Here is a 24,145-nt window from a genome sequence, read left to right as displayed (position 1 = left end):
TAGATAAGGAACTCAAGAATCAGGAAGAGTAAGGCCAAGATCACACAGCTAGAATGTGGCCGAGCAGGGACTTGAACCCGTCTGATATCCAAGTTTTTTTGCCGCTTTGCTATGCATGCTCTTGTCCTCATTGCAACAGGGTTTTAGGGTTTTATAAAGGAGAATAGTAAGAAGTGCACTGGGTGTTTTGTAGGATACGTATCACCGTGGGCCTCTTACCCCATAAACATACACCTTTGATGGTCTGATAATATGAGGTGAGCTGGAGAGGCAGCAGCGCTTCCTTGCTCTCGGGGCTTCTGTGACCTGTGGAGGGGCCGCACCACTTATGGGACCAGCTCTGGCCCTTCAAGGGGAGGGAGGGGTCTGGGTGGGAAAACCCGCTGGAAGGCAGTGACGTGGAGTGGAGAGAGCACGGCTCCTGGCGCCAGGAGGATGTGCCCCTTGTCCTGAGGCAGTGTCTTCCCTGACCATCTGTAACCAGACTATTGGGAGGGTTGGAATTAGGTGAAATGGAGGAGATAAACCCTCTGACATACGCAGCACACTCCACAGTTGTTCGGTGCGATTGCAAAAGGGCTTGACCTCCTATGCCCTTTCCACAGCTTCCCATGCACGTGCTCACTGACGGACACATACCCCCGGCTGCATAGAGTTTTGCACACAGTCTTTTTCATGTTAGCATGAGAAACCCTAAATCTATCTTTTAATAAAAGTATTCTCTCTGCGTAATTTCCCGTTACCTCAGCGGTCCCTTTCCTGGGTTTAGATTAAGGGCTTGAAGGACTTGGGGTGTCAGCCAGAGAGAGGCTGGCCGGAGGAGTCAGCCAGGCATGGGGCACGGTGCCTCCTTCCTGCACGGAGGGATGGGGCGGCGGTGAGCTTTGGCTCTTGTCCCCCTCTTTGCCATGGGATGGCTCACCGACTTCTCCTTCTGTCCTTCTTCCAAGAGGACAAAACGCTCCCCAGGCCTGGAGGCATGACTAGCCCCCAAGTGCCCAGAACCCCACGCCCTCACCCACTGGACGGGGAAGAGGTCTTGTCGGTCTCGAGTAGCCCAACCCTTGTCTTCTTTGTTCTCTCTTGACAGAATCAGCTTCTTGCAAAAGGCCTGTTGTTTGTGGAGGAGAAGATTAAGCTGTGCGAAGGCAAGTACAAGGCCCCCCTCGGACGGCGGGCCCTGGGGCTTGGCCTCAGACGTTTGGAGCGGGAAGCCTTCTCCCCAAAAGTGGGGGACTCCTGGGGGGGTGCTCCCCTGCCTGTGTCTCCACCAGCTGGGTGGCCGCCCTCAGCTTGGAGTTGGCCGCTCGCGGCAGCACAAGTTGGATCTGCACTTTGAGAAGTCGGGGGGATTGGGGGGTCTTCTCGGAGACCTTGTCGAGGGCTCTCGCAGGAGGTGTGCTGTGGAGAGATGAATGCCGTGCTCTGCTCCGGGCTATTTCCAATCGCCTTTTTTTTTTTTTTTTGCATCTTTCTTGAGGTCCTATATGATAGGAGGCCCCTGCCCACTTGGGAGACATTATCCTAAGCAGGTACCTGCTGATTGGACAGGCAGAGGGAGATTTCCTGGCCTTCAAAGGTTTTAGAGCCCGTGGGATGGGATAAAAAGGCGCTGAATGTGGACGGGCGAGGGGACGAGGGCAAGGATCGGCCAACCCTGTGACTACCAAGCTGCCACCAAGGTGGTGGATCCCGATCTTAGCTGACCACCTATTTCTTGAGCAAGTTTCTAGTGTCTTTGAGCCTTGGGTTTTGTTTTTTTTTTTTAAGCATTTTTAAAATGATCAAATGGGGCCAGGGAGGATAAGGAGGGTAATCTGCATAGCACCATTATCTGGTCCACAGACTGGTTCCCTCTTTTTTTTTTTTTTTTTAATCCTACTCTAGCCTGGAGACTTCTATCTGTAGGGCAGTTTTATTACTAGATGCAGGCATTGCAGGCAGGACAGCATGGGGTTTCTTTTTGGTTTTTTGGGTTTTTTGCCCCCATTCCCTGGGAAAGAGACTCTTATCTGGTGTAGCATCTCCTAGAAAGACGAAATAGGAGACAAATGAGAACTGACGCTGGAAGGGTCCAGTGCCTGGCACACGGCAAGTGCTCAGCAGACCTTTGGAAGGATAGAGGCTAGGAATTAGCCTCTGTATATTCAAGAGCTGACTGAGCCTGTAGCCTTGTTTTCCTTCAATACAACTGTATTCAGGTTTTTCCAGCCTAAATGCTCACTAGCCCAAGGCCTGGTTTATTTTTATTTTTTTTGAGAGAGAGTGAGCGTGCATGTGCGCACCTGCGGGGGCGGAGGGAGGGGGAGAGAGAGAATCCTAAGCAGGCTCCACACCCAGTGTGGAGCCCGATGCAGGGCTTGACTCACGGCCCTGAAATCATGACCTGAGCTGAAATCAAGAGTTCGACGCTCAACCAACTGAGCCGCCCAGGCGCCCCGCAAGGCCTTAGCTTTCAGCGCCTGGCTTTGACCAGAAGTAGGTGCCCCTTCCACGTTTTGGGGTCAGGGGGGTCCACAAGCACGGAGGGCGACTGCCTCACTGGGGCGGGGGGAGAGGAGCACAGTCTGTGGCCACGTTATTTGCCTGTGAGTCGTCTGGGGGGGTCGGGAGACGTACTCCTGGAAATGTGGAAAACTAGCTTCACGATGGAGATACTGAGCAAAACAGGAGATTGAAGTGCTTTCAAGGGGAAGCTCAGTGCCTCTCTCTCAAGTGACACTCGACGTAAACACGTTTGGAGTGAAAGCTCAGGAGTGGAGAGCTGAGCCGCGCGGCATAGGCGAAGGTCATCCAGGGTCCTGTGCGTCTGCCCCAAAGCAGGCTGGCGGGGCCCTGGGCCCCGTGTTCTCCTGGGTCCGCTCCCGTCCTGGGGTCTGAGCGGCACCTCTGCACACCCACGGGGCACGGGGCCTGTGCGGGAGCCTCTGAGCCCCCTCCTGACCTCGGGCAGGATGTCTCCACTTCTGTAGGGACGTACTACGTCTCCAAGCAAGATTGTACTGGGCCAAACGGATTCTCTTGCCGTAAAATGCAGGTGGGACACAGCTGATGGGCTCCACCCCGTTGCTGACCAGTCCTTGCTTTATGGAGCTGATGGTTTGCGTACGTGTGCCCGCCTGACGGGGAGGCCGCAGGAAGAGCCTGGGCAGCTCTGACATGCGTGTCACCCTCTTGTGGGCAGGACCTGGCCTGTTACTTCCACTCATAACCCCCAGAGCTTTAGCAACCGTGACCGGAGGGGGGTTTCTCCTTCCCCTTCTGTATACGTGTGGCGATCTGAGCTCCCGTGGACGTTTACAGGATGGTTTCTGTGGTGGGGTCATCTAGAACCTTCCATCTGGCCGCCCTTCATCTTCGCCGGGAGCTGAGTCCTTACGGACTGTTTCTGAAGCTGAGGTCCCCTCCCTGTGACGCTGTCGTCCCTGGGGCTAGCCTGTTTCGTTAGCCGGTGCCCGTCTGATGTTCTTGTCTGAACGCTTTCCAAAACTTGCATTACTCTCGTGCGTTTTGAAGCTGGCAGTTGGGCCCAGGTTCCTGGGTGGGGGGGGGGGCGGTGCCTTCCTGCTGCCGGGCTGGGGGTGCCCTTGTGTGCTGGCCAGCATTGCAGTATGGAGGTGCCCGTGCGGAGCCACAGGGTTCTCGCCCCCTCCTTCCGTGTCGGGGAGGCCTCTGCTTGCCTTCCTCCTGGAAGGCCTAGGACACAGGCCATCAACCAGTGGAGAAGCTGGAAGGGCCCTTCCTCCTGGGGCTGGGTCACCTTGGTTTGGGGGTACTGGGATGAGCTGACATCCCACACGTTCCTTCTGACCTCCCCAACTCCTCCCTGCAGCAGACTAGCGTAGCCTACGTCGGAAAAGGTTTGTTTGTTCAGACCCTGGCTGACTGTCAACGGTGCACCAGGGGCTTCGCTGGCTGCTGGGGGCGTGGTGGTGACCGCAGCCATCGTAGGATCCCGGGCCCTCGTGGGGCTCACAACCAGCGCTGGTGGCAGACATTAATCAAATCATCAAATACAGAACCGTAACCGCAACAGCTGCCAAGAATACAGTCCGGGGTAGGGCGGTTGGCTGTAAAGCTGTGCTGGAGCTAAGAGGAGGAGGACAGGCAGATGTTGGGCAAGCAGAGCAAGGGGAGGAACAGTCTAGGCCAAGGGAGCAGCACGTGCAAAGGCCCCGTCGTGCAGAGGAGCACAGTGAGCCTGAGGGGCTGAGACAAAATCCACAGGTAAGGGACTCCAAGCAAGTGTGACCCGCTCCCTGTGAGGGAAATGAGCGGGCGCTGGGGGTGTGCGTGGCCCTCTGACCTTTCAGAGTCCGCACGTCCTCAGCCCTGGGTGCGGCTTGTCCTGCCTTCGCTCTGATCTCTCTCTCCAGCCACTGCTTTTTTTTTTTTAAGATTTTATTTATTTATTCATAAGAGACACAGAGAGAGAGAGAGGCAGAGACACAGGCAGAGGGAGAAGCAGGCCCCATGCAGGGAGCCTGACGTGGGACTTGATCCCGAGTCCCCAGGATCAGGCCCTGGGCCAAAGGCGTCGCTAAACCGCTGAGCCACCCAGGCCGCCCCAGCCACTGCTTTTATTGTCCATTAAATTAATAGGCGGAGGACGCTAAGCGACCCTTCCCAAGATCCGTTCGGCGGGCCTGGCAGTTTTTGGCCAAGCGCCTCTCGCTGTCTCACGCTGGCTGACCCAGTTTCTCCGCCTCAGCCACGCACGACGGTGCTCAGGCAGCTCTGTCATCTAGGTCATTAAGCAGCAGCCGCGTTCGGGCCCCTCTCTGCTGCCGCCCGCCTTCCTGCAGGTGCGGAGTCCCTGGCACAGCCTTCGGGTGGCGTTGGCTGACCCGTGTACCCACAGCCTGGGACGGGCGCCTGACCACGGTCGGCCTTCTGGGCCCTGGGGGTGACAGGAGGCACAGCGCCGGGACATGGGTCCTATGTTCCCCACCCCCCACCCCACCCTCCGCCTCTGACTATTGCAAACCAGTGGGTGCAAGTAACAGTTTCTAGGCTCTCCTTCCCCAACCCCCTGCTCCCGTACTGACAGCTCAAATCCAGAGTAAAAACAAAAAAGAAACAAAAAACCAACAGTGTCGCCGTGATTAGAAAATCAAAACAGAAAATAACTGTGCCTACGATCCTCCCAGATTAAACTGGTCAGGAGCGCGGGTTCTGGAATCCGGCCCTGCCCTCTAGACGCCTGGCCCCGCTGAGCCTGTGAAATGAGGTCATAACATTGGCTCATGAAACGTCCCGTAGATAAGTAGTTGTGCCCGTGGAGGTCGCAACCACTCCCACTTGTCATGGGATGTCCAGACCTCCCTTTCTGGATTGGGGGGGGAGAGAAGGCGCCTTTGCCTGTTTTCGGTAGCCTTCCCACCCGATCCCACGTCGGCGTGTAGTAACGCCCCGCAGAGCAAATGCAGGCGATGAGCCTCCCTCGCGTCCCGTCCCCGTGCTGCACGTGACACGGGACTGCCCCTAACCTCTCCCGCCAAGTAATGACAAATTCTTTTCTCTCTTTCTCCCCTCCCGTCTTCTCGCCCTCGTGTAGGTGAAAGTCGCATTGAGGTTCTGGCCGAAGTGTGGGACCACTTCTTCACTGAGACCCTCCCCACCCTGCAGGCCATATTTTACCCAGTTCAGGTCAGTCTCACTGAGGAATGACCTTGCACCGGCCTCGGCTCCCCGTCTCCTGCCGGGGCCTCCTGGGGGCCCGGGGAGAGGCAGGCCGGTGGGCGCCGGGGCTCTGTGGACGGCTCTCTGGTCTATGTTTAGCATCGGGCCTCAAGCAGGGCGAGAGTGGCCTGCACAACCAGCAATTTGCAGGCTGCCGTTGCCCTCCGGGTTCTGAGTGTGGCTGTGTATTCTTGGAGTGGTTTGCTTCTCCCAGCTTTCCAGAAAGTAGAGAAGATGGGGCAGGGAGGCTTTTTTTTCTTTCCTGCGTCTTTCCTCCTTTCCTTCCCCCTCCCTCCTTTTTTGGAAGCCCACATGTAAAGCAAGGCTCCTTTGGTCCCAAATTGTGGGAAGGGGGTCACGGCCCCTCGCTGTCCGTGAGGGGTTCCTCGGAGACGAGAAGCCACGTGATGGAGCGGAAAGAGCACCGGGCTCCATCAGGAGGTGGGCTCGGGCGAGCGAGCTCAGCGCTCTGCGGATAGCTCCGTTCTGTCTGCAGAATGTGCAGTTTCAAGTGGAAAAAAAAAAAAAAGAGCAGCATCCCTTTAGTGTCCGCCTTCTGTGACCTGAGCTCATTCTCACACTTGAGTTCATTTCCTTCCACCTTCCTGCAGAGGCTAATAGCAGGGCCGGTCGCCGCCAGGCCAGAGTGGACACCCCCGAAGGCAGGTTGGCCCACAGATACTCGTCTCCGAGATGCACATTCGTAGGTGTCTCATGTCCACACCGCCCGCCCCCGGGGTGAAGGCGCGAGTGGATCGGCTTTTTTGGAGCGCGGTGTGGAGCCCTTAGCAATGGCATGTGCCAGACACGAGGGCCCGCGTGCTTTGTTCGCTCTGAGCGGTGTTTTGTGGCAGCTTGGAATTCTTTTAAATCTATACCAACATCTAGAAGCTCAGAGCTTCTGCCTACAGAGTCCATTTCCCATTTCTGGCCTGGCCCCTAACCGCCCCAGTAGAAGCTCTGGCCTGCGGCTCGCCGCTCTCGTCCTCCCATTCTCAGCTCCTTTCCGTGCCCCCGTGAGCTGGTCTGCAGCATTCATGCGGACGGTCCAGCTCCCGTACCTGCAAACGTCTCCCTCCCTGTAACGCCCACTCGTAGGCCAGCGCCGGGGCCCAAGAAGAGGCAGACATGGGAGATCAGGTTGCCAGATTTAGCAAATTAAATTATAGGATGCTGCGTTAAATTGGAATTTGAGGTGAACGATGAATAATGCAGTATCTGGAACATACTTCTGCCAAAAAATTATTCACGTTCAATGGTTTATTTGGCATCCCTAGCAGAGGGGGTCTCTCTTAGGTCTCTCTCTTAGGATGCTGTGGGCCGGGAATTCCAAGGGGCAGGGTGTCCAGGTGGGTCTGGAACGGAAGTGTGGTATCTGCATGGGCTGGGCCTGGTCCCGTCCTCAGATGGCCCAGGAGGGCCCTCGTGGGCACGTGTCCGGGCGGGAGCCCGAGGATGTCACCCGTCCTGCTTCTCTTGAAAGCTCGTAAGCTCCGGTGATGGTTGATCCTGCCCCTGCCCGCCGCCCTCCTCGCACACACACGGTTTCCCAGGTGCGGCTGCTGATGCAGGCCCGGAGTTAGGGCCTCTCACTACCGGTGGTAACACGCCGGGGCATCTGCCCACCCAACTGCGTGCTTCTTAGAGGCCCCCTGTGTGCAGGTGTCCGCGTGAGACCTGCTACCTCCTGGCCACGTGCGTGTCAGAGTACCTACTGTGTTCACGCGTGCGGGGAGCTTGCCTTCCTTGTCCTACCTTATAAAGTGAAAGGGGGGACCCGGGACGTGAAGAGAGGGCCCCTCTGCCCACGAGGTCAGAGGTCAGTGCCCAGTGCTGGCACGTGGGCCCCGACATAGAAATGGGGTAAAGGGCCAGGTGGGCGGGGAAGGGGGTTGACGCGGGCCTCGAAGGCACTGGCGACGGGTGGCGGTGGTCGTCGTGTGCGATTCTGGGGACTGGGGAGGGGGCAGGTGGGGAGGAGGAGATGCGGGATGGCAAAACTGCTCCTGCCTGTGTTTCTGTGAAACCCTGAGGACGTGTGGGAAACGCAGAGCTCACCTGAGCCTTGGCATCCCGTTTGGCAGGTGCCTTCACCCCGAGGGCGGCCCGTTTCTGGTGTGGGCTGAGCGTATACGTGCACAGGAGGGTCGGGGAAGGGGATCCCCCCCTTTCTCCATCTGCTGTGGGAAACTATGGGGGAGCTCTGAAATCGAACGGTTGAGGTTGGAGATCCAGCTCGACCCGTAACTCTGGGCTTGGGGTGCGCGTCGGTGGAGCGGGTCTTGGGACACCACCTGTCTCGAGGGGTGGGGGTTAGGCGCATGACTTCCATCTGAGGTCGCCGGGTCATGCCTCGCACGGGCAGCTCTTGGGATTCTTGGTTCTTTTCGTCCCTCCACCCACACCCTACGGGGTCGGACCCGTGCCTGTGTTTTCCTCCTCTGCCCGGCGTGCAGTAGGTGCTCACGTATTGAACAGACAGAGGAGGGAGCAGCCTTGAAAGCGGGGGCGGGGGTGATCTTTTCTGTTTCCCCCCATCTTCCACTGTCTCCCTCCTTCCCGCCCCCCCAACCCCCATGACAGCCTCCATTTAAGTGTCATCTTGAGTCGCTCGGGCAGATGGAGTCACACCTTCTCTCAAACGAAGCTTTCACTGGGAAGGATGGGCCCCGTCTTCGACTCTGGCAGCACCACCCCCCCGGCCCCCACCCCGAGTTCTGCGGACACCTCGTCCTGTCCCATCCTGGCCCCCTGTACGCACTGCTTGTCCCGGGCCCCGCGTGGTTGGCAGCGCTCCCAGCGGGCTCTCACCTCCCAGCCCTGCCCCCTGTCTTCTCTCCAGGGCCAGGAGCTGACCATCCGCCAGATATCCCTGCTGGGCTTCCGCGACCTGGTCCTGCTGAAGGTGAAGCTGGGTGACTCGCTGCTGCTGGCCCAGTCCCAGCCACCCTCGTCCATCGTCCAGATGTTGCTCATCTTGCAGGTGGGTGAAGGCCCCACCGGAGCCGTGGCTGCCAGGCAGGGGGGAGGGAGAGACCCCGCGGGGCGGTAGGGGAGGGGCTCCATGACCTGGGCACCTTAGCCGTGCTCGTAGGTAGTCGTTCAGTGTGGCCATTCGTGTTCCTTAGTGCGCGTGTGTTGGTTTGCTGTGCGTCCGCTGGGCCCCCGTGAGGCCCCTGGGCCTGTGCTCCATGCCGGGATTCCAGTGGTGGGCTCGGGCCAGCGCAGCAGCGGCTTGTCCTGGGAGCCGACACCCTGCCTCCTCGCCCGCCAGCCACGAGCCACAGGTGACAAGAGCTCACTGAAGCTTAGCTCAAGGCAACCAGGGACTCACCGGAAGGTTCCCCGGGGCAGGTGGGCATCCCCGAGACACGACAGCCAGAAGCGAGACCGTGTCAGGCCCTCAGGCTGCCAGCCTGCTGCCACTTACTGGTCTCCTCTTTGTCTCTCTCTGACACCACCCCTCCTGGCCTGCCCGGTGTCGCTTGGACCTGGTGTCTCCCTCCCTCCTTCCCTCTGCAGACCTCATTCATTGCTTTGGTCTGCACCTGACCGAACGTGACATTGCACGCACAGCTCCACCAGGAGGTGACCCAGGTGGTTGCCTCCTAATCCCCGTTCGGAACCAACAGCACAGACAGGAGCTAACGCTAAGGTGCCCGGCTGTGTGCCAGGTGCAGGCGGGGCCAGGACTTGGTGTGCTGTTTCCTGAATCAGATCATCCAAATGACGGCTTGACGGGGTAGATAGTGTTGTCAGCCCCACTTTCCGGATGCAGACACGGAAACCCGGGAAGCGTGTGTGTTTGTCCAAGGCCCCTCAGCAAGGGGTGGTAGGATTCGGAGCCGTGTACACTCGGGGGGAGGAATTGGCTGGGTCTGGCTCCGGCTGCAGACTCTCCTTTGCCAGGCAGCCAATCCCTTGGGTCGGGTACCATAAACGTGGCCTCGGTGAGCCCAGTCCATGGATGGGGGTGCACAGTTCCCAAGAAACAGAGGTGTGGCCCAGGGACACCCCCAAAGGTGGCTGCTGAGCCTCTACCTCTGTAATGAGTTCAGATGCCGCAGCATCAGGGCTGAGCTGTTCCCCAGGGCGGCGGGTTTCGTCCCGGGTCAGGCTGGCGGTGACCCCGCCGCCCTCCTGAGGCCTCGGTGTCGCCCTCCCCCAACTGCTGTTCTCCTGGGGCCCTCTAAGCTGGCCCGCCCTTCTGGGTGTTGTTCCCCTTTCCTGAGGCCAGAGAGGAGCAAGCGTTACCCTACAGGATGGAGGTGCACTGAAATGCCTGGAAAGTCAACTTGGGGTGGTGGGGGGGGGGGCAGGGGTTTCTGGCGGGAAGGAGAAGGAGGGGGTTTGGAAAGCACGTGTGTGGCTGGTGCCTGAGAAGCACAGAGTAGAGCTTGCATCCCGAGGAAGGAGTCTAGCAGATGACCCCGCTGGGGTTCAGATGGGAAGACTGCAGAAGGACGTGGGGCGTCCCCCCATTTCCACGTACGATATTGTAGGGATGACAGGTGGTTCCTTTGTTGCTGCTGTTTGGTTTTGTTCTTTTGGAGGGAGAACGGGGGTGAGGCTCCCCATGTGCTGAGAGGAGACCACGACGGCCTGTCTCTCTGCGAATGGAGCCCCCCGCCCCTGCGCTCCCACACCGGGCAGCCCGGCAGCCTATCAGGAGGCTGCCACCAGCCCCCCGAAGCCCCCGGGGTCAGCCTGCAGCCCAGGAGACGCCTCCTCCGGCCAGCCCGGCCCACGGCCCCTGTTGCTCTCTTTGGGGTTCCCGGGATTGTAGGAGAACCGCCGAACCTGGACCCTGGCCTCCGCTCCTCCCCAGTCCCCCGGAGCCCCTGGAGCCCCCGGCCACGCTGGCCACACAAGGCTTTGTCCCCATGTCCCCTCTGCTGAGAAGCGGCAGGTCAAGGCCGGCCCTGTGGGTCCCTCCCGCCTCTTCTGCCCCTGGCACCCAGCCCTGGGAGGCGCGTGATCCGTGCGGACTCCTCGTCTGTTCGGGGACCGACGGCGCCACGCGTCAGGGCCTCAGTGGGACTGTCCCCAGGTCTCTGGCCTCAAGCCCGCTGATGGGGACCGTCATGCAGGGCCTTCCCTCTTGGCCGGGGGAAGGCAGTACAGGCAGAGAAGCTCCGTGGTGGGGACAGGTGTCTGGGAAGTTGAGCAGGGGATCGGTCCCTGTTTCTCCCGTTGTCACAGACGAGGTGGAGGTTGAGACGGTGGCAAGCCAGCGGAAGGTCACGTCCTCCTTTGTGGGTCTGTCACCTGTTCCTCAGCCCTTGCTCCGTCTGCCTGCCCACCCGCCCTGCCTCCCTCCTGCCGCGCCCCCGGTCCCGGGGGGTAGCACAGAAGCGCCCAAGAGGCTCCACTTTAATGGGGTGGGGGGCACTTGGCGTCACTTCCCTGCGGGTCTCGTGGGACGAGACCGTGGCTTTCCTCCGGGAGCAAGAGCCTCGGCTTTCCTCCGAGTGTGACAGCGACCCATGGGGGACTTTGGCCAGTCCAGGTCTACCTTCCTGAGGGGCAGGGCGGCAGCGCCTGGGCCTGGACGCAGCCTGCGGCTGGCGCTGCCCTGGGACCATTCCCAGCGCTCCTCAGAGCTGCCCTGTCTCCCCCCAGGGCCCCGCCTGCCCCGGTGCCGCGGGAGCCGGGGCTCATTTTTCCTTCCCTGACACTCGCCGGGCGACAAGAGCCATTTTCTCAGGCCTTCACCTCCCCTTTCCGGCGCTCTTCCACATGTCCCCGGACAAACCCCTCGCCCCCCACGCCACGTGCAAGGGGCTCGAGTTCCCTGCTCCGGGTTGTGCGCTGCTGCCCCCAGGCTGAGCCCGAGCCAGAGATCTTGACCGTTGTAGAATCTGGCTCCTCCCGGCAGGTGCGCGCAGGCCCTGAGATCATTCTGGAATGATGCCTCCGGAGGGGGCCCCTGTGCCGTCACCCAGGGTCCCGTGCTTGGTTCATTCTCTCCCATCGCTGTTTGAAATGCTTAATCATTTTTGAACAAGGGACCCCACCCACGTTTTCATTTTGCCCTGGGCCTTGCAAACACGTGGCCGGTAACCCCCTCTGCTGCCCCCCGTCCCCTTGCGGTGCCAGGCAGCCGTCACGGCGGCGCCACATCTGAGGCCCACTGTGGTCGGTCTTGCATCTCCTCCGCTCTGACCCCATCCCGGCCCCGACCCCGCGTCCTCTTCCCCCCAAGTCCCCTTCCCAGGGCTCCCTCACGTTGCCTTAGGCCAAACCCCCTCCTTCCCAGCGCCCCCAGCCCTCCTGTCCCCACGGGACGGAGCCCGCACGGGGCAAGTCGCAGCCTGTGCGCCCGGGAGCCTGCACCTCACGCAGCCATCCCCACCCCGTGGGATGGGCCCTTCCCGCTTCACCACCCCCCACCTCCTCCATCATCTTTTCCTCCAGTCCCAGAAAAACACCAGCACGGTGGGGAAGTGTTAACTTTTTAAGTGAAGGTGATGGGACCCCTATTCCCATTTGAGAATTTGGTGGGGGCATCGATGGTGTTGGGCTGAGCACAGCCCCGCAGAGGCTTTTCCCTCTGCTCCCCTGCAGCCCCTCTGCACAGAGCAAGGCTTCGCGCCCTTTCCAGGGAGAAACCGGGTGTCGTAGGAGCCTGCTGGGCTTCTGGAGAGCCTTGGGCGCCTCTGGTCTCCTTTTTGGTTTTGGCCGTTGTCATTTGCGTCAGTGGGTGTCTGCTCAGACTTAGCCCCGAGCACGCCTGTCGCGCCGGGCCTTTGAGCTGACTCTTCATCTCGGTGCTAAGTGGGTGTCTAGCTCCACAGGGACCCTCCCTTTCTCCCGCTCTTCTGGATCTTTCCCATTTTCTGCCCCCTTTTCTCTTCTAGCCTCCTTAACAAGTGGCGAGAAGGTGGGCTCAGGGCCCAGACAGCCTGCCTGCCTCCCAGGCCTGGGGCTTTGCCACTTGCCCAGCTGAGCTTTGCCGGGCAGGTTCCTTGAGCTCTCTGGGTCTTCACGTTCTCATCTGTAGAAGGCGGATGCTGAGGGCCCCCCGACTCCTTGGGTTGTTGAGAGGCCTCTGCTCTGGTGCACGTGACGTGCTCGTGCAAAGCGCCTGCCTGCCAAGTGTGCAGCAGCCATTAGGACAGTGGCTGGGACCAGCCCTGGAGCTGGTGTGGGGACCATCCCACCTGCCCCGCGTCGGCAGGGCCCAGTGGGAGAAGCCGATCACTGTGACCCGTGGCAAGCGACTGGGGCCTCGGGCCTCACATTCCTGCATTACGGCCACGAGGATGCTGCTTGCTTGGCACGTGGCACCAGGGCGGGCAGGGTGTGCTGCCTCGGTGCCAGCTGGCCCGGGCAGCTCTCGACTGACCTTTGTCTCTTGGGTGTTTGTTTGCAGAGCGTTCACGAGCCCACAGGCCCAAGCGAGGGTTATCTGCAGCTGGAGGAATTGGTGAAGCAAGTGGTGTCTCCTTTCCTGGGCATCAGCGAGGACCGCGGCGTCTCGGGTCCCACGTACACGTCGGGTAAGGGGCCTCGGTGATCATGCTGCCCGCCGTGCTCTCCCGAGCCTGGTTGGGGTAGCCAGTGCTCGGCTTCTGACGTGGGCCTGCGCCAGCCTGTGCGTGTTGATCGCCCACGTTTCCCGCCGGCCTGTGTGCCAGTCGCCTCCCCGCCTGACGATTCCCCTCCAGGGGCAGATACTGCGCCTCTGTGGTATCGCTTGTCTCGTCCGCATCTGAGATCGCTGGCTTTGATCTTTTCCTGTGGGCCTGCGATGTAAGTGCTCCCCGTACGTGAGACCAGAAACTGTGCCTTCTGCACGCCCCACACGCGCTCGCGTGGAGAATCCACCTGTGATGGATTTTCCCTGGAAGGGAGCTTGAAATGTGAAGCCGACTCGTTTTGCGTGCGGCCCGATGAAATGGAGCTGCGGCTGCCCCCTCCACGTCGGAGGTCCCGTGGGGCTCAGCATCCCGGCGGCAGCGGTGAGGCCTTTATATAAAGGCGCTTGGCACCCTTGGAGAATCTAGAGGTGATCTGATCTGTCCCTTGTCTCAGTGCGGCCACAAACCAGATGCAGAAATAGCCAGAGAACAGACTTATCATAAGAGGTATCAGTCACTCTTTAAAGCCCCCAAAATGCAGGAACTGGGACGCCTGGGGGGCTCAGTGCTTGAGCGTCTGCCTTTGGCTCAGGGCGTGACCCCGGGGTCCCGGGATTGAGGTTCCACCAGGAACCTGCTTCTCCCTCTGCCTGTGTCTCTGCCTCTCTCTCTGTGTCTCTCAGGAATAAATAAATAAAATCCTTAAAAAAAAAAAAGAAAAAGAAAAAAATGTAGGAATTTCCCAATTTCCAGCAACTAAGACCGTGGTTGGCACATAGTAGGCACTCAAAAAGCTACCTACTAGATGGTTGGCCAGTGGTCGTACCCCAAGGCGGGGATGACCGGCACCTGTACAGAGGTACAGAAGCAGAAAGGGGGGTCCCTGGGATTGGACTCTATTGCCCGCACCCCCTCCCTGTGCTTTAATGGCCCTGTAGCCCAGCTTCAAAGACGAGGCCAGGGGAACAACCCCCAGTGAGGTTCCTGCCCCTCGTGGGCGCCACTCCTGCAGGAGCAGCAGGCGGGCCCGCTTAGCCGCAGCCGCCCCACGTCTGGGCTGCCTTCCCTCCCTCCGGCCCCTGCTCACACCCTCATCCCAGCTGGGGGTGGCACGAGCCAGAGTAACAACGCCAGCTGAAGGAGCACCGTCCCCTGCCTCCGCGGCCGTCGGGGGGCGGGGGGCACGTTGCCATGCCCTCCCTAGAGCCCACCCCTGGGCTCCGGCTCAGCCCACCCGCTCACAGCTCGCCAGGCTTGCGGCAGGGAGGCCCCAGGCAGGATGTCAGGGCACAGGCAGGTGCGCGGGGCCACGGCAGGGACTTGGCGGTCGGCCGGGCCGAGGGCCAGGGACGGGGGTAGATTTGGAAGTCTGTTGCGGGGGGTACTTGATCTGAGAGGGGCCGCCTATGGCTTTCCAGTTAAAATCAGAGGGGTGCATACCTTTGCCAAATCACAAAGCCAAGGAAGGTGCGTGAGGTTTTCTTAGACACCAAGGACAGTCCTCGCATCTGGGCTGCAGTCTCAGGAGGCGCAGGGGGAAAGAAAAAGACTTTTTTTTTTCTTTAAGATTTTATTTATTTGAGAGAGAGAGAGCGAGCACAGAGGGAGAGGGAAGGGGAAGCAGGCTCACCGCTGAGCAGGGAACCCGACGGGGGCTCGATCCCAGGACCCTGGGATCACGACCTGAGGGCAGATGCTCCACCACTGAGCCACCCGGGTGCCCTGATTGTTTTATTATTATTATTTCAGCAGATGGGTACGGAGACCCTCCCCCAGGAACCCTGTGAGGTGAGGGGCAGCGGCTACACCCATGCCCACAGCAGCCCCATCCCTGCCCTGTGGTGCCCGCGGCCCCGTGAGAAAGTCATAAGCAACAGGTCACAAACAATTCCTCGTTAGCGGACAAGCGCTCTGAGCGGGCGACGTACATCAGCCACAGGGCCTGGCCTGGGAAATCAGGGGAGGCTCCCCAGGGGAGGTGATATCTGAGGAGGGCCCTGTAGGGTGAATTTGAGTTTGTCTGCCTTCCCTGTTCGCTCAGCTACCCCAAGCGAAGGGGAGGCCCCGTGGGGTCGGGGGAGTGCTAAATAGGAGGTTGGAGCATCGGAGGAACCGAAGGACCTTCCGAGTCCCCAGGTGGCTGGTGGCAAGGGAGGGCTCGGGCCACAGGCGACGTCTTGGGCACAATGCCAGGCGGGCTGGGTACCACAGAGTGGGCCCCGCTGTCCCCGTCCTGCAGGTGAGGCAAACGAGGATTGAGGTCACGTGGCTGTCGGAGCTGGGACTTCAGAGCTGCAGGCTGTCTGTCCTGCACGCCCAGCCCGCCCACCCCGGCCGCTCCTAGAAGGTCACTGTGGCTTTACTGCTGGTCCTTCCCCCTCATTCCTTAGCCCGGCAGGGGCCGGGGGCCAGACATCGCACCCCCAGCCCCTTCCCGTTGGGGACACGCCTGTGCCAGAGCAAGTGAGGGCTCTCTGGGCCTCAGTCTTCGCCTCCGTGACATGGAGACCGTAACCTCCACCCTGCCTACAGGAGGTCTGGAGGAAGAGTGAAAGCTTTAAAAAAAAAAAGGCATTTTCAGAGGCCAGGCCTACACCCCACCTTTCTAGTTAGCAGTTTCCAAGCTGCTGCCCTGGCTGCCCGCGGGGCCCCCGGAGCCAAGGCTCAGGACACCCAGCTCGCTGTTTGTCCCACACGCAGGCCCCGGCCGCCCATGGTCTTCCTGCACCGCGGCTCCAGGCACGGACTCTTGCTGGTGACAAGTGGGCACTGAGGGCCGGGCGAGGCGCCCACGCGGCACGGGATGCGCAGAGGCCAGGGTACCTGCTGTGGCCAGCCTGTGGGCTTCTCTGGGGCTTTGAAAGGAGCTGCCGTCGCTGGCCCCAGTGTGGGGGCTGAGTGCTGGAGCTCAGGGGGGTGCCCGCGAGCCCCGAGGAGTAGAGGCCCCAGGCCCCACCCTGCGTGAAAGGCAGGAGGAGGAGGACGTGGGTGCTGGCCAAGGCCGCAGGACGTGGCTCCTCCCTCGGCTCAAAGGGCCCCAGTGCAAGGACAGGACCCATTCCAGCCCCCAGAGGGTGCCCACTGCTTGGTCTCTCTCTCTCTCTTTCTCTCTTTTTTTAAGATTTTATTTATTTATTCATGATGAGAGATGGAGAGAGAGGCAGATACACAGGCAGAGGGAGAAGCAGGCTCCGTGCAAGGAGCCGGATGTGGGACTCGATCCCAGGACCCCAGGGTCACGCCTTGGGCCCAGGGCAGATGCTTAGCCCCTGAGCCCCCCAGGGGCCCCGGGGTCAGTGTCTGGGAGGGAGCCCTCCTCCCGTGAGCGGCAGGGCCCGGCCTTCCCTGCCCGGGGAGGACGGCAGGCAGCAGCAGCGTGGGCAGCTGTCTCTGCGCCAGGCCCAGCGTGTGGCCCGACCCACTGGGGACTCAGCTGACGGGCTTGTCTGAGGCCGACTCTGGAGCCTGGTGGGAGCTTGTCGAGGAAGCGCCGTCTGCCCAGGGGACTCGGCACAGCCCGGCGGTCCCTGTGGTCTCTGCTGCGGCCACACCCAGGCTTGGGAACCAAAACATTCCACCCAGAAGGCAGAAGAAGGAGTCCTGGGCCTGTCCCGTGAGTCATCAGCAGGCATCGGCCATCGGGAGGCAGGCGGGGCCTGCGGGGCCTCGGGACCCCAAGGGCCGGGCTTCGGCGGTGTGGCCTGAGGGAGAGGGCTGAGCACGGAGGGGGCGGAGGCGCCCCGTGTTCGGGCCCCAGCCAGAGGGTGCCCTGGCCTCCGGGGACTCGTTCCAGATGAGAAACTGTGGGTGCCGCGCCCCCTGGGGCCCCAGACCACATCCTGGGCCTTGCCGGGCTGCGTCGTCAAGCCCGAGTACTTGCCATCTCCCCCTTTAGACCGTCGGCTGGTTGAGGGCGGGGAGCGCCCGGCACCCCAGGCCCCAGCGTAGGTCTCTGCTGAGTGACGGAGTGTCCGGGTCCCGTCTGTCCGTCACCCTGGAGCTGGTGCGTCTGAAATGACTCCCTCTTCATGACTTCTCGGGCTCCGAGCTCTTGACCTCTGCCCTGACCTTAAATTTTTTCTTTTTTTTTTTTTTTTTTTTGGTTCCACCCGAGGTAGCATGCGGTGTTGTGTTAGCTTCAGGGGTGCACTCCAGTGATTCGGTGACCCCATGCTGGCGGACCTTGTTCTACAGTGACTCGTGTGCAGGCCTCCCAGGGGCCTCGGGTCCCGAGTCCCTCACTGACTAGCTGCCAAGTCATGTAGCATCTTGACTTCAGGTCCCTTTCCTGCAAAATGGCCAGACGACGAACGTGTCAATGAAGCACCTCCCTTGTTGATCCGGGGCGAGCACTCGTGGATGCTCAGTTAAGGACGGCCCCCGAGACCCCGGCCCCCAGGCATGTACATGTGCGCACTGGGCTCAGGCCCCCGTGGCAGGTGCCGTGTCCGGTCCCCGTTTCTCCCTCTCAGCAGCGAGCGCCGCGTTTCACACGTTGCAGGTCAGAGGGTCCGTGGAAGGGGAGGGGGCAGGTGTCCTGGGGCCCTCACTTGTGGCGGCCGCCCCTCACTGTGGCTCCAGCTCTCAGGAGCCGCTGCAGGGGGCCTCTCGTCTTTGCTGCCTGTCACACCCCCAAGGACTGCGGGCTTCTGGGCCAAGGGCGTCCAGGCCCCCATCCGGCACGGCCTGCCTGGCTCATTCGACCCGGGTGGGGCCCCGGGAAATCAGAGGCGCCGTGTATGCCCCCACCCCCCCCCACCCCCACCCCCAGCTTGCTGCTAACAGCGAGCTGGGGACCACCGAGCTCTTCCAAGGGCGTTGTTTGAAGGATGGCACTTTAATGGAATCCCTGCTTCTCCGGGCCCTTCTGGTGCTTCTATCTCAGTTACCGACTCCTGGTCCTAAGGGTAACACACGGTTATTGTAAAACTGCGAGGGGACGCATAGGGATGTCGAGGGCGTGAGCACCGTGCGTCGGGAGAACTCGGCTGACGCGTGGCGTGGGGTCTTCCTCCGTGGTTGCTCCTTGCCCTCCTGTCTCCTGTTCATTCCTCCCCAAAGAGAAGAGCCGCCCACCCAGCCCCAGCCCGTGTGTGCCGAGCCCCCGGGGGCTGCATTTGCTGTTCCGGGTCTTGGAGGGCAGCAGCCGGGCTGTGGGGCCGTGGGGCTGTGGGGCTGTGGGGCTGCTGTGGGGCCGTGGGGCTGCCGTGGGGCTGTGGGGCTGCTGTGGGGCCATGGGGCCGGTCTGGGCACTGCGTTCAGGGGCTGCCCGCGTGGCGCCAGGCCTCGGCTTTCCTCCTCTGAACGACGGGGATGATGAGGGGGCCCTGGTGTTTCGGACGCAGCTGGGGGCTCAGCAGTGAGGAAGTGGGTGGCAACACCCAGGAAAACTCCACGTATTTTTCTTTGGGGTTGAGACATGATTATCGTTACCCACCAGACAGCTCTCTTGGGGCCCAGGGCCCCTGACTTGGTGACTCAGCCCTAAGGCTAAGGGTTTCAGCCTCCCGTCCTAGTGCGTGTGTGCACGTGTGAGGACGCACACAGGTGTCGGTGACAGGAGCCGCGAGCGCCTTGTGGACGCACACGGCAGGTCTCTCTGCGACGCCCGGGGCTCTGGAAGTGGGAACGGCGCATGGGCCCCGCGACCCGCGGGAAGACCCGAGTAAACCAACGTGGAGTGGGCGCGTGTCCCCAGGGACGGTCCCGGAGCAGCACTGTCCGTTTCCCCCTGGTGTCTGCTGTGGTCTCGTCGGTGTGCAGGGCCCCCTCCCCGCCTCGCTCCCCACGGCGGCGCACCGCAGCACCTGCTCACACACGCAGCGTGTCCCTTGGGGGGTCTTCCCACGTCTCAGGGACACGGGAGCCATGGGAGCGGCCAGAAGGCTGGGAGAGGCCTGCACTGGTAGGAAGACAGAGGCTGAAGGAGCCCCCTGGGTCCTCAGCCCTCTACCCCGGCCTGCCCCACGGGGGCCCTTCATCCAGCCCCTGATCCGGGCGCAGGGCCTGTGAGGGAGCCGAGGCGGGCTGCCTTTAGAGGGGCGTGGGCCCTCACCTCCCTGAGACGGAGGGGATGTAGGCCTGGCGTGGTCCTGGCTTTCCTCGCCCCCCGCCCCTCAGGCCCCAACCCAGCACAGCCCCCTGGAGCACGGCCCCCGCCTGCCCTGGGCCCCCACGGCTTGTCTGACCACAGGTGGTTCCGTCTGGCTTCAAGGGCCCTCCCGTGATCAAGGGCCATCCCGCCAGCGCATATGCGTCTCCCCTGTTTCACGTCTACCATGTTCCCACCGTGCTGTGGCTGTGGCCTGACGGTGCACCTGGCTCAGCACCTGACTCCCGCTGCTCCTGCAGCTCGGAGTGCTATCCCTTTCCCTCCCAGGAGTAATGGGGCTCAGTGTACCTCCTCCCTGACACGTGGATGTGCCTTCTCCTGCCCCTGCACCCTGTGCACTTGGCCTGTCCTTCCCTGGAGACGCTCACCTGTCCTAGTAAGGTGTGCTTCGTGTGGCCACGTAGGCAGAGCCGGGTCTGCTCGCCTAACCCCCAGCCGTACTGCATCCTCGCTGTGTGCATGCAGGTAGATTATTAGCCACTCTCCCCACCCACCCCCGGACACTCCCATTTCCTCAAGTAGGAGCTAAGAACATACCGTGAGTTAAGCTCAGTTTTTAGGAGGAGGCAAAAGATGAGTGCATGTCGAGCCTTAACGTACGTTCTGGAATGCGGGGAGAGCTCAAGCAGCGGCTCTGCAAGGACTTCGTGTCTGGCCCTCCTCTTGGTGTCTGCCTCCACAGGGCCCCCTGCAGCCTGGCCTGCTCCTTGATGGTGCCAGCGGCTGCCGGAGTCGAGTGTGCCTCGAACAGAACGCAGGCCTCAGCCCTGGACTTGGTGGGGGGAGCGTGGCGGGCCCGGTCAGGGTGATTTGGGGGACGCCCCCCTGCCCTCGCTTCCACAGCTGAGGTCCCCTTGGTTAAGCTGGACATAGGCTCCCAGGGAGAAGCTCACCAGCTGAGCTCCACCTCGCCCGCTGTTGCCAGGGGGGCCACCTCTGGCTGCATGGAGTCAGAGGGCTTCTTTGGGGTTTTTTTAAGATCTTATTTACTTATTCATGGGAGACATGGGGAGAGAGACAGAGACACAGGCAGAGGGAGAAGCAGACTCCATGCAGGGAGCCCAATGTGGGACTCAATCCCAGGACCCCGGGGTCACGGCCTGGGCAGAAGGCAGCTGCTCAGCTGCTGAGCCCCGCAGGTGTCCCCAAGGCTTCTTTCTGAGCTGCTCAGCCAGTGCCCAGGCCCTGGAGGAGACTGGTTGAAAGGGAATTTAGGGCAAATGCAGTGAAGCTCGGGCGCAGCTGGGAAAGGGGAGATGCCCTCCCTCCCAGTGACAGGCTGTGCGGGTTTTTCTCTTGCAGCCCGACGCCACTCGAGGGTGCGGCCCAAGGTCGCCGTCCTGAGCTACGCCTCCCCGACTGCAGCCACCAGCCGGCCGCCCCCCGAGACGGCGCTGACGCCGCTGACGGAGCAGGAAGGCGAGGCCTACCTGGAGAAGTGTGGCAGCGTCCGGCGGCACACGGTGGCCAACGCCCCCTCGGACATCCAGCTGCTGGCCATGGCCACCAGGATGCACCCGGGCCTGGGTGAGGAGCCTGGCGGCGACGACAAGTGCCTACTCCTGCCGCCCAGCTTCTCCCCGCCCCACCGACAGTGCTCCAGCGAGCCCAACATCACCGACAGCCCTGACCAGCTGGAGCAGGTGACCGGGGGCAGCCAGGAGGACACTGAGCTTAACTGTGCTTCCCTGAGCTGAGTGCCCACCTCCCGGTTCCCCGGGGCGGCCTGGCCACCCGTGTGAACACAGCTCCCGTCCCCGGGGCTCCTGAAGGGCCCCTCCCAGGGGTGCCGCTGCCTCTGCCTGCCTGGGGATCTGCCGTGCACAGGCCGGGCCCCGGTGGCCTGGAGGGACCCTGCTCGTGGACTTCTCCATTTTCCTGACTGTGACCACGTCTTTGCAGCCACGCAGGCCCAGACCCAGCTGCCTGCTGCTCACTCTCTGCTTGGCCGACTCCAGAGCCTCCTCTCTGGGCTCTCCCCCCAGAGGCGTCCGATGCTGCTCCCATCCCCTGGCGTGATGACAGCAGGGATGTGCTGGTGCCTGGAGTCCCCCTTTAGGTCCCCGTGGTGCAGGCTCCCGGTGAGAAGCGGGGCCTCGGCTTCTCAGGCCCCTGTCCTGAGCCGAGGGAAAGCAGGCGGCAGCCCCTGCCTAGCACGACTCCGAGAGTGCGCCTTCCTTGTTGTAGTCTCAGAACTACTGGGAAGAGTGGTCCCTCTGGTGGGTGAGGGGCATCCTCACCTGTATCCGGATCCTACATGCCGCCCCTAGCCTTTGGCCCTGGAGGGCCGCACGGCTGGAGAAACCCCCTCTCGGAGGAAGCCTCAGCGCTCCCCTCTCCGGCCTCCTCCCAAGCTGGGGAAACAACCCCCCCCCCCCCCCCCCCCCCCGGTGGAGTAGCTGGTGCCTTCATTGCTCTCTCTTTTCAGAAACTGGTTGTTTTCCTGTCGTGGGTGTGGGACCAGCTGATGCCAACCAGTTAGTCTGTTCCTGGATTTGACTTGAATTTTTAAAATGTGCATTGTTTCAAAAAAAATTTTTTTGGTTTGCAAATATTTGCACGTAGGATCTTGCACTGCTCATTTCCAGGGGGGAGGTGTATCTGCACGTAGGATCTTGCACTGCTCATTTCCAGGGGGGAGGTGTATCGTCTTCAAAGTTGAACCTGAACAACCCTCGCCCCTCCCCGCCCAGGAGAGGAGCCTGCAAGTGGTTCGGGGTGCAGGGGAGCTGGGGTGGGTGGGGCTCATCAGCCGCAGAGCGCTAGACGCAGCTGGACCAGAATCCAGATTGGCCTCCCCTTGTGAGTGTCGTGGCCCATAGCACGGAGGTAGGAAGCCTCAGTTTGCCTCAAGAGTAGAGGGGCCTAGCAAGTGGAACGTCTTAGGGCAAGATGGGGGCGATGTGGGCAGGCCCCTTTTTTTTGGAGAAATGTTCATTGCCTGTGATTACAGAAGTGCCCAGAAGTGCCTGGAGTTTCTAACAAAATGCTGTCCGGGGCAGTGGGCTTTGGTGCTGCGCTGCGTCCTTAACACTGCCTTCTCTGGGTCCCGGCTTCTTATCCACCTGGAACCCCTGTTCTCTGTTTGCCTGTTGGCCCCGCTGACAGCAGCTCCAGAAAAAAAAAAAAAAAAGAACGAAAGAAAGAAAAGAAAAAAAAAAAGAAAAGAAGGATTTCCTGAATTTTTCTGGTACCTTCTGGGGGTCCCGCTGGTCTTTGGAAACTGTTAATGACCTCCCGGAGACGTGAGGCCACGTGGCTTCCAACATGGCAGGAGGTGGCCGGGAGGGGACGGGGACACTGAGCTGCCAGCAGGGGAAGAGGCCTTCGAGGCCTGTCTAAGCCTTGACGGCACATCCCTTCTGGGTGAAGATCTGGAATGTGACCGGGGTCGTGCTCTGGAGGGCTCGTAATTCGGAAAGTTTGTTGAAAGAGTTGTCTCGTTTTTCTTCTCCGGAGAGCGTGGGGAAGAGAGATGTCCGAAGGAGGCCCTCTGAGAAGTTCCAACAAAAATGATCCCTGTGCGGGTGTTGGACAAAGTCCACGGACTGACCGATGTGACGATCCGTTTGCCCGATGGTGTCTGTCCTCACTGGTGACACTTAGCACTTGGGACTAGTGTCTGGGGGTCCGGGCCAAGGTGTTAGCCACGCTCGGGTTGCCTTTCTCAGTTCACAACATTCACGACGACAGATGTGCTTTTAAATGCCTTGTCCCTACGCTGGCCGCCCCTGAGCAGGACAGCGGCCGTCGGTTAAGTGCGTGAGCGCCAGCCCCGGCCCGTGTCCTCACCTGCTGATGGCCGTTAGCCACTTTACAGCTTCACCTGGACGCCCGTCCTGATAGTGCACAGCGGGCGTCTCAGACCCTGCTCGGAAGATTCTGTGGGATGTTTAGGGGCCGGTGAGCCGTCGGGGCCGTTTTCGAGGGCGATGGCTGTGGCGTCTGCGACGGCCTCTTCTCCGACCTTTATGAGATGCAGCGGGGATCTCCTGGCGGCTGCGTTTTAATGCCAGGAAGCGATCTCGGCTCCGAGCTCTGAGTGAGCTCACAGCCCAAAAGCCTTCCCGTGTTGCCTGTTTCCAAAATAGATTCAATAAACAGCGTGTTGTGCACGTCATCCCGTCCCCATGCTGTGTGGCAGGCGCCGCGGTCCCCTGGCTCTTCGTGCGTCCTGGCCTCACGCTCTCCGGGCCGCCTCTTCCTGCCTCCGCGTCTCTTTTCCTGTTGCCTCCGCTCCAGGATCGGGCGGTCTTACCTCAGCCAGTGTCCCCTGGGATCTGCTTGCCACCCTCAGCTGGATGGGCCAGACATTTCCTGGACTGGCAGCCCGTCTGCCGAGCTTGGCAACCACCGAGCGAAGTCTGGGAAGGCCAGGCCTCGTCTACCAGCGGCGTGGGCTGCCCCCGGGGGGCTTGACCCAGGTGGGCCCCACCGCGGATGCTCGCGGGTTTTTTTTTTTTTTTAATTTTATGTATTTATTCATGAGAGAGAGAGAGAGAGAGGCAAGACAGGCAGAGGGAGAAGCAGGCTCCGTGCAGGGAGCCCGACGTGGGACTCGATCCTGGGACCCCAGGGTCACGCCCTGGGCTGGAGGCGGCGCTAAACCGCTGCCCCCCCCCCCCCCCCCCCCGGGCATCCCGGGCTCTCTGCATACACACGCCTCCGACTGCGTCTGGCAGAGGGGAGCCCGTAGCCTCGTGCTGTGTCTTCCGAGGAGGCCGCAGCAGGGCTGGCCCGAGCTGGAAGCTCCGGGGCGCCACGGGGA

General features: G+C 61.2%; 1 protein-coding gene across 11 annotated transcripts in view; it reads left to right on the top strand.

The window, feature by feature from the left end:
* PRR5L (proline rich 5 like) overlaps positions 1–23,497 on the top strand; it is a 142,036-nt gene extending 118,539 nt beyond the window's left edge. For 10 of the 11 annotated variants that reach the window (XM_038563012.1, XM_038563014.1, XM_038563019.1 and 7 more), the window contains 5 exons: positions 1,091–1,148; positions 5,558–5,649; positions 8,525–8,665; positions 13,058–13,184; positions 20,680–23,497. In XM_038563012.1, the coding sequence (XP_038418940.1) occupies positions 1,091–1,148; positions 5,558–5,649; positions 8,525–8,665; positions 13,058–13,184; positions 20,680–21,074 (813 nt within the window). In that variant the 3' untranslated portion in view covers positions 21,075–23,497. The remainder of the gene's footprint in view (positions 1–1,090; positions 1,149–5,557; positions 5,650–8,524; positions 8,666–13,057; positions 13,185–20,679) is intronic. The other variant, XM_038563020.1, reaches the window with a different exon arrangement.
* Positions 23,498–24,145: the final 648 nt, after the last annotated feature.

Source organism: Canis lupus, chromosome 18, assembly GCF_011100685.1.
Source record: "Canis lupus familiaris isolate Mischka breed German Shepherd chromosome 18, alternate assembly UU_Cfam_GSD_1.0, whole genome shotgun sequence".
NCBI lineage: Eukaryota > Metazoa > Chordata > Mammalia > Carnivora > Canidae > Canis > Canis lupus.
Note: the sequence above shows the minus strand (reverse complement) of the source record. Positions and strands in the feature narration are given on the sequence as shown.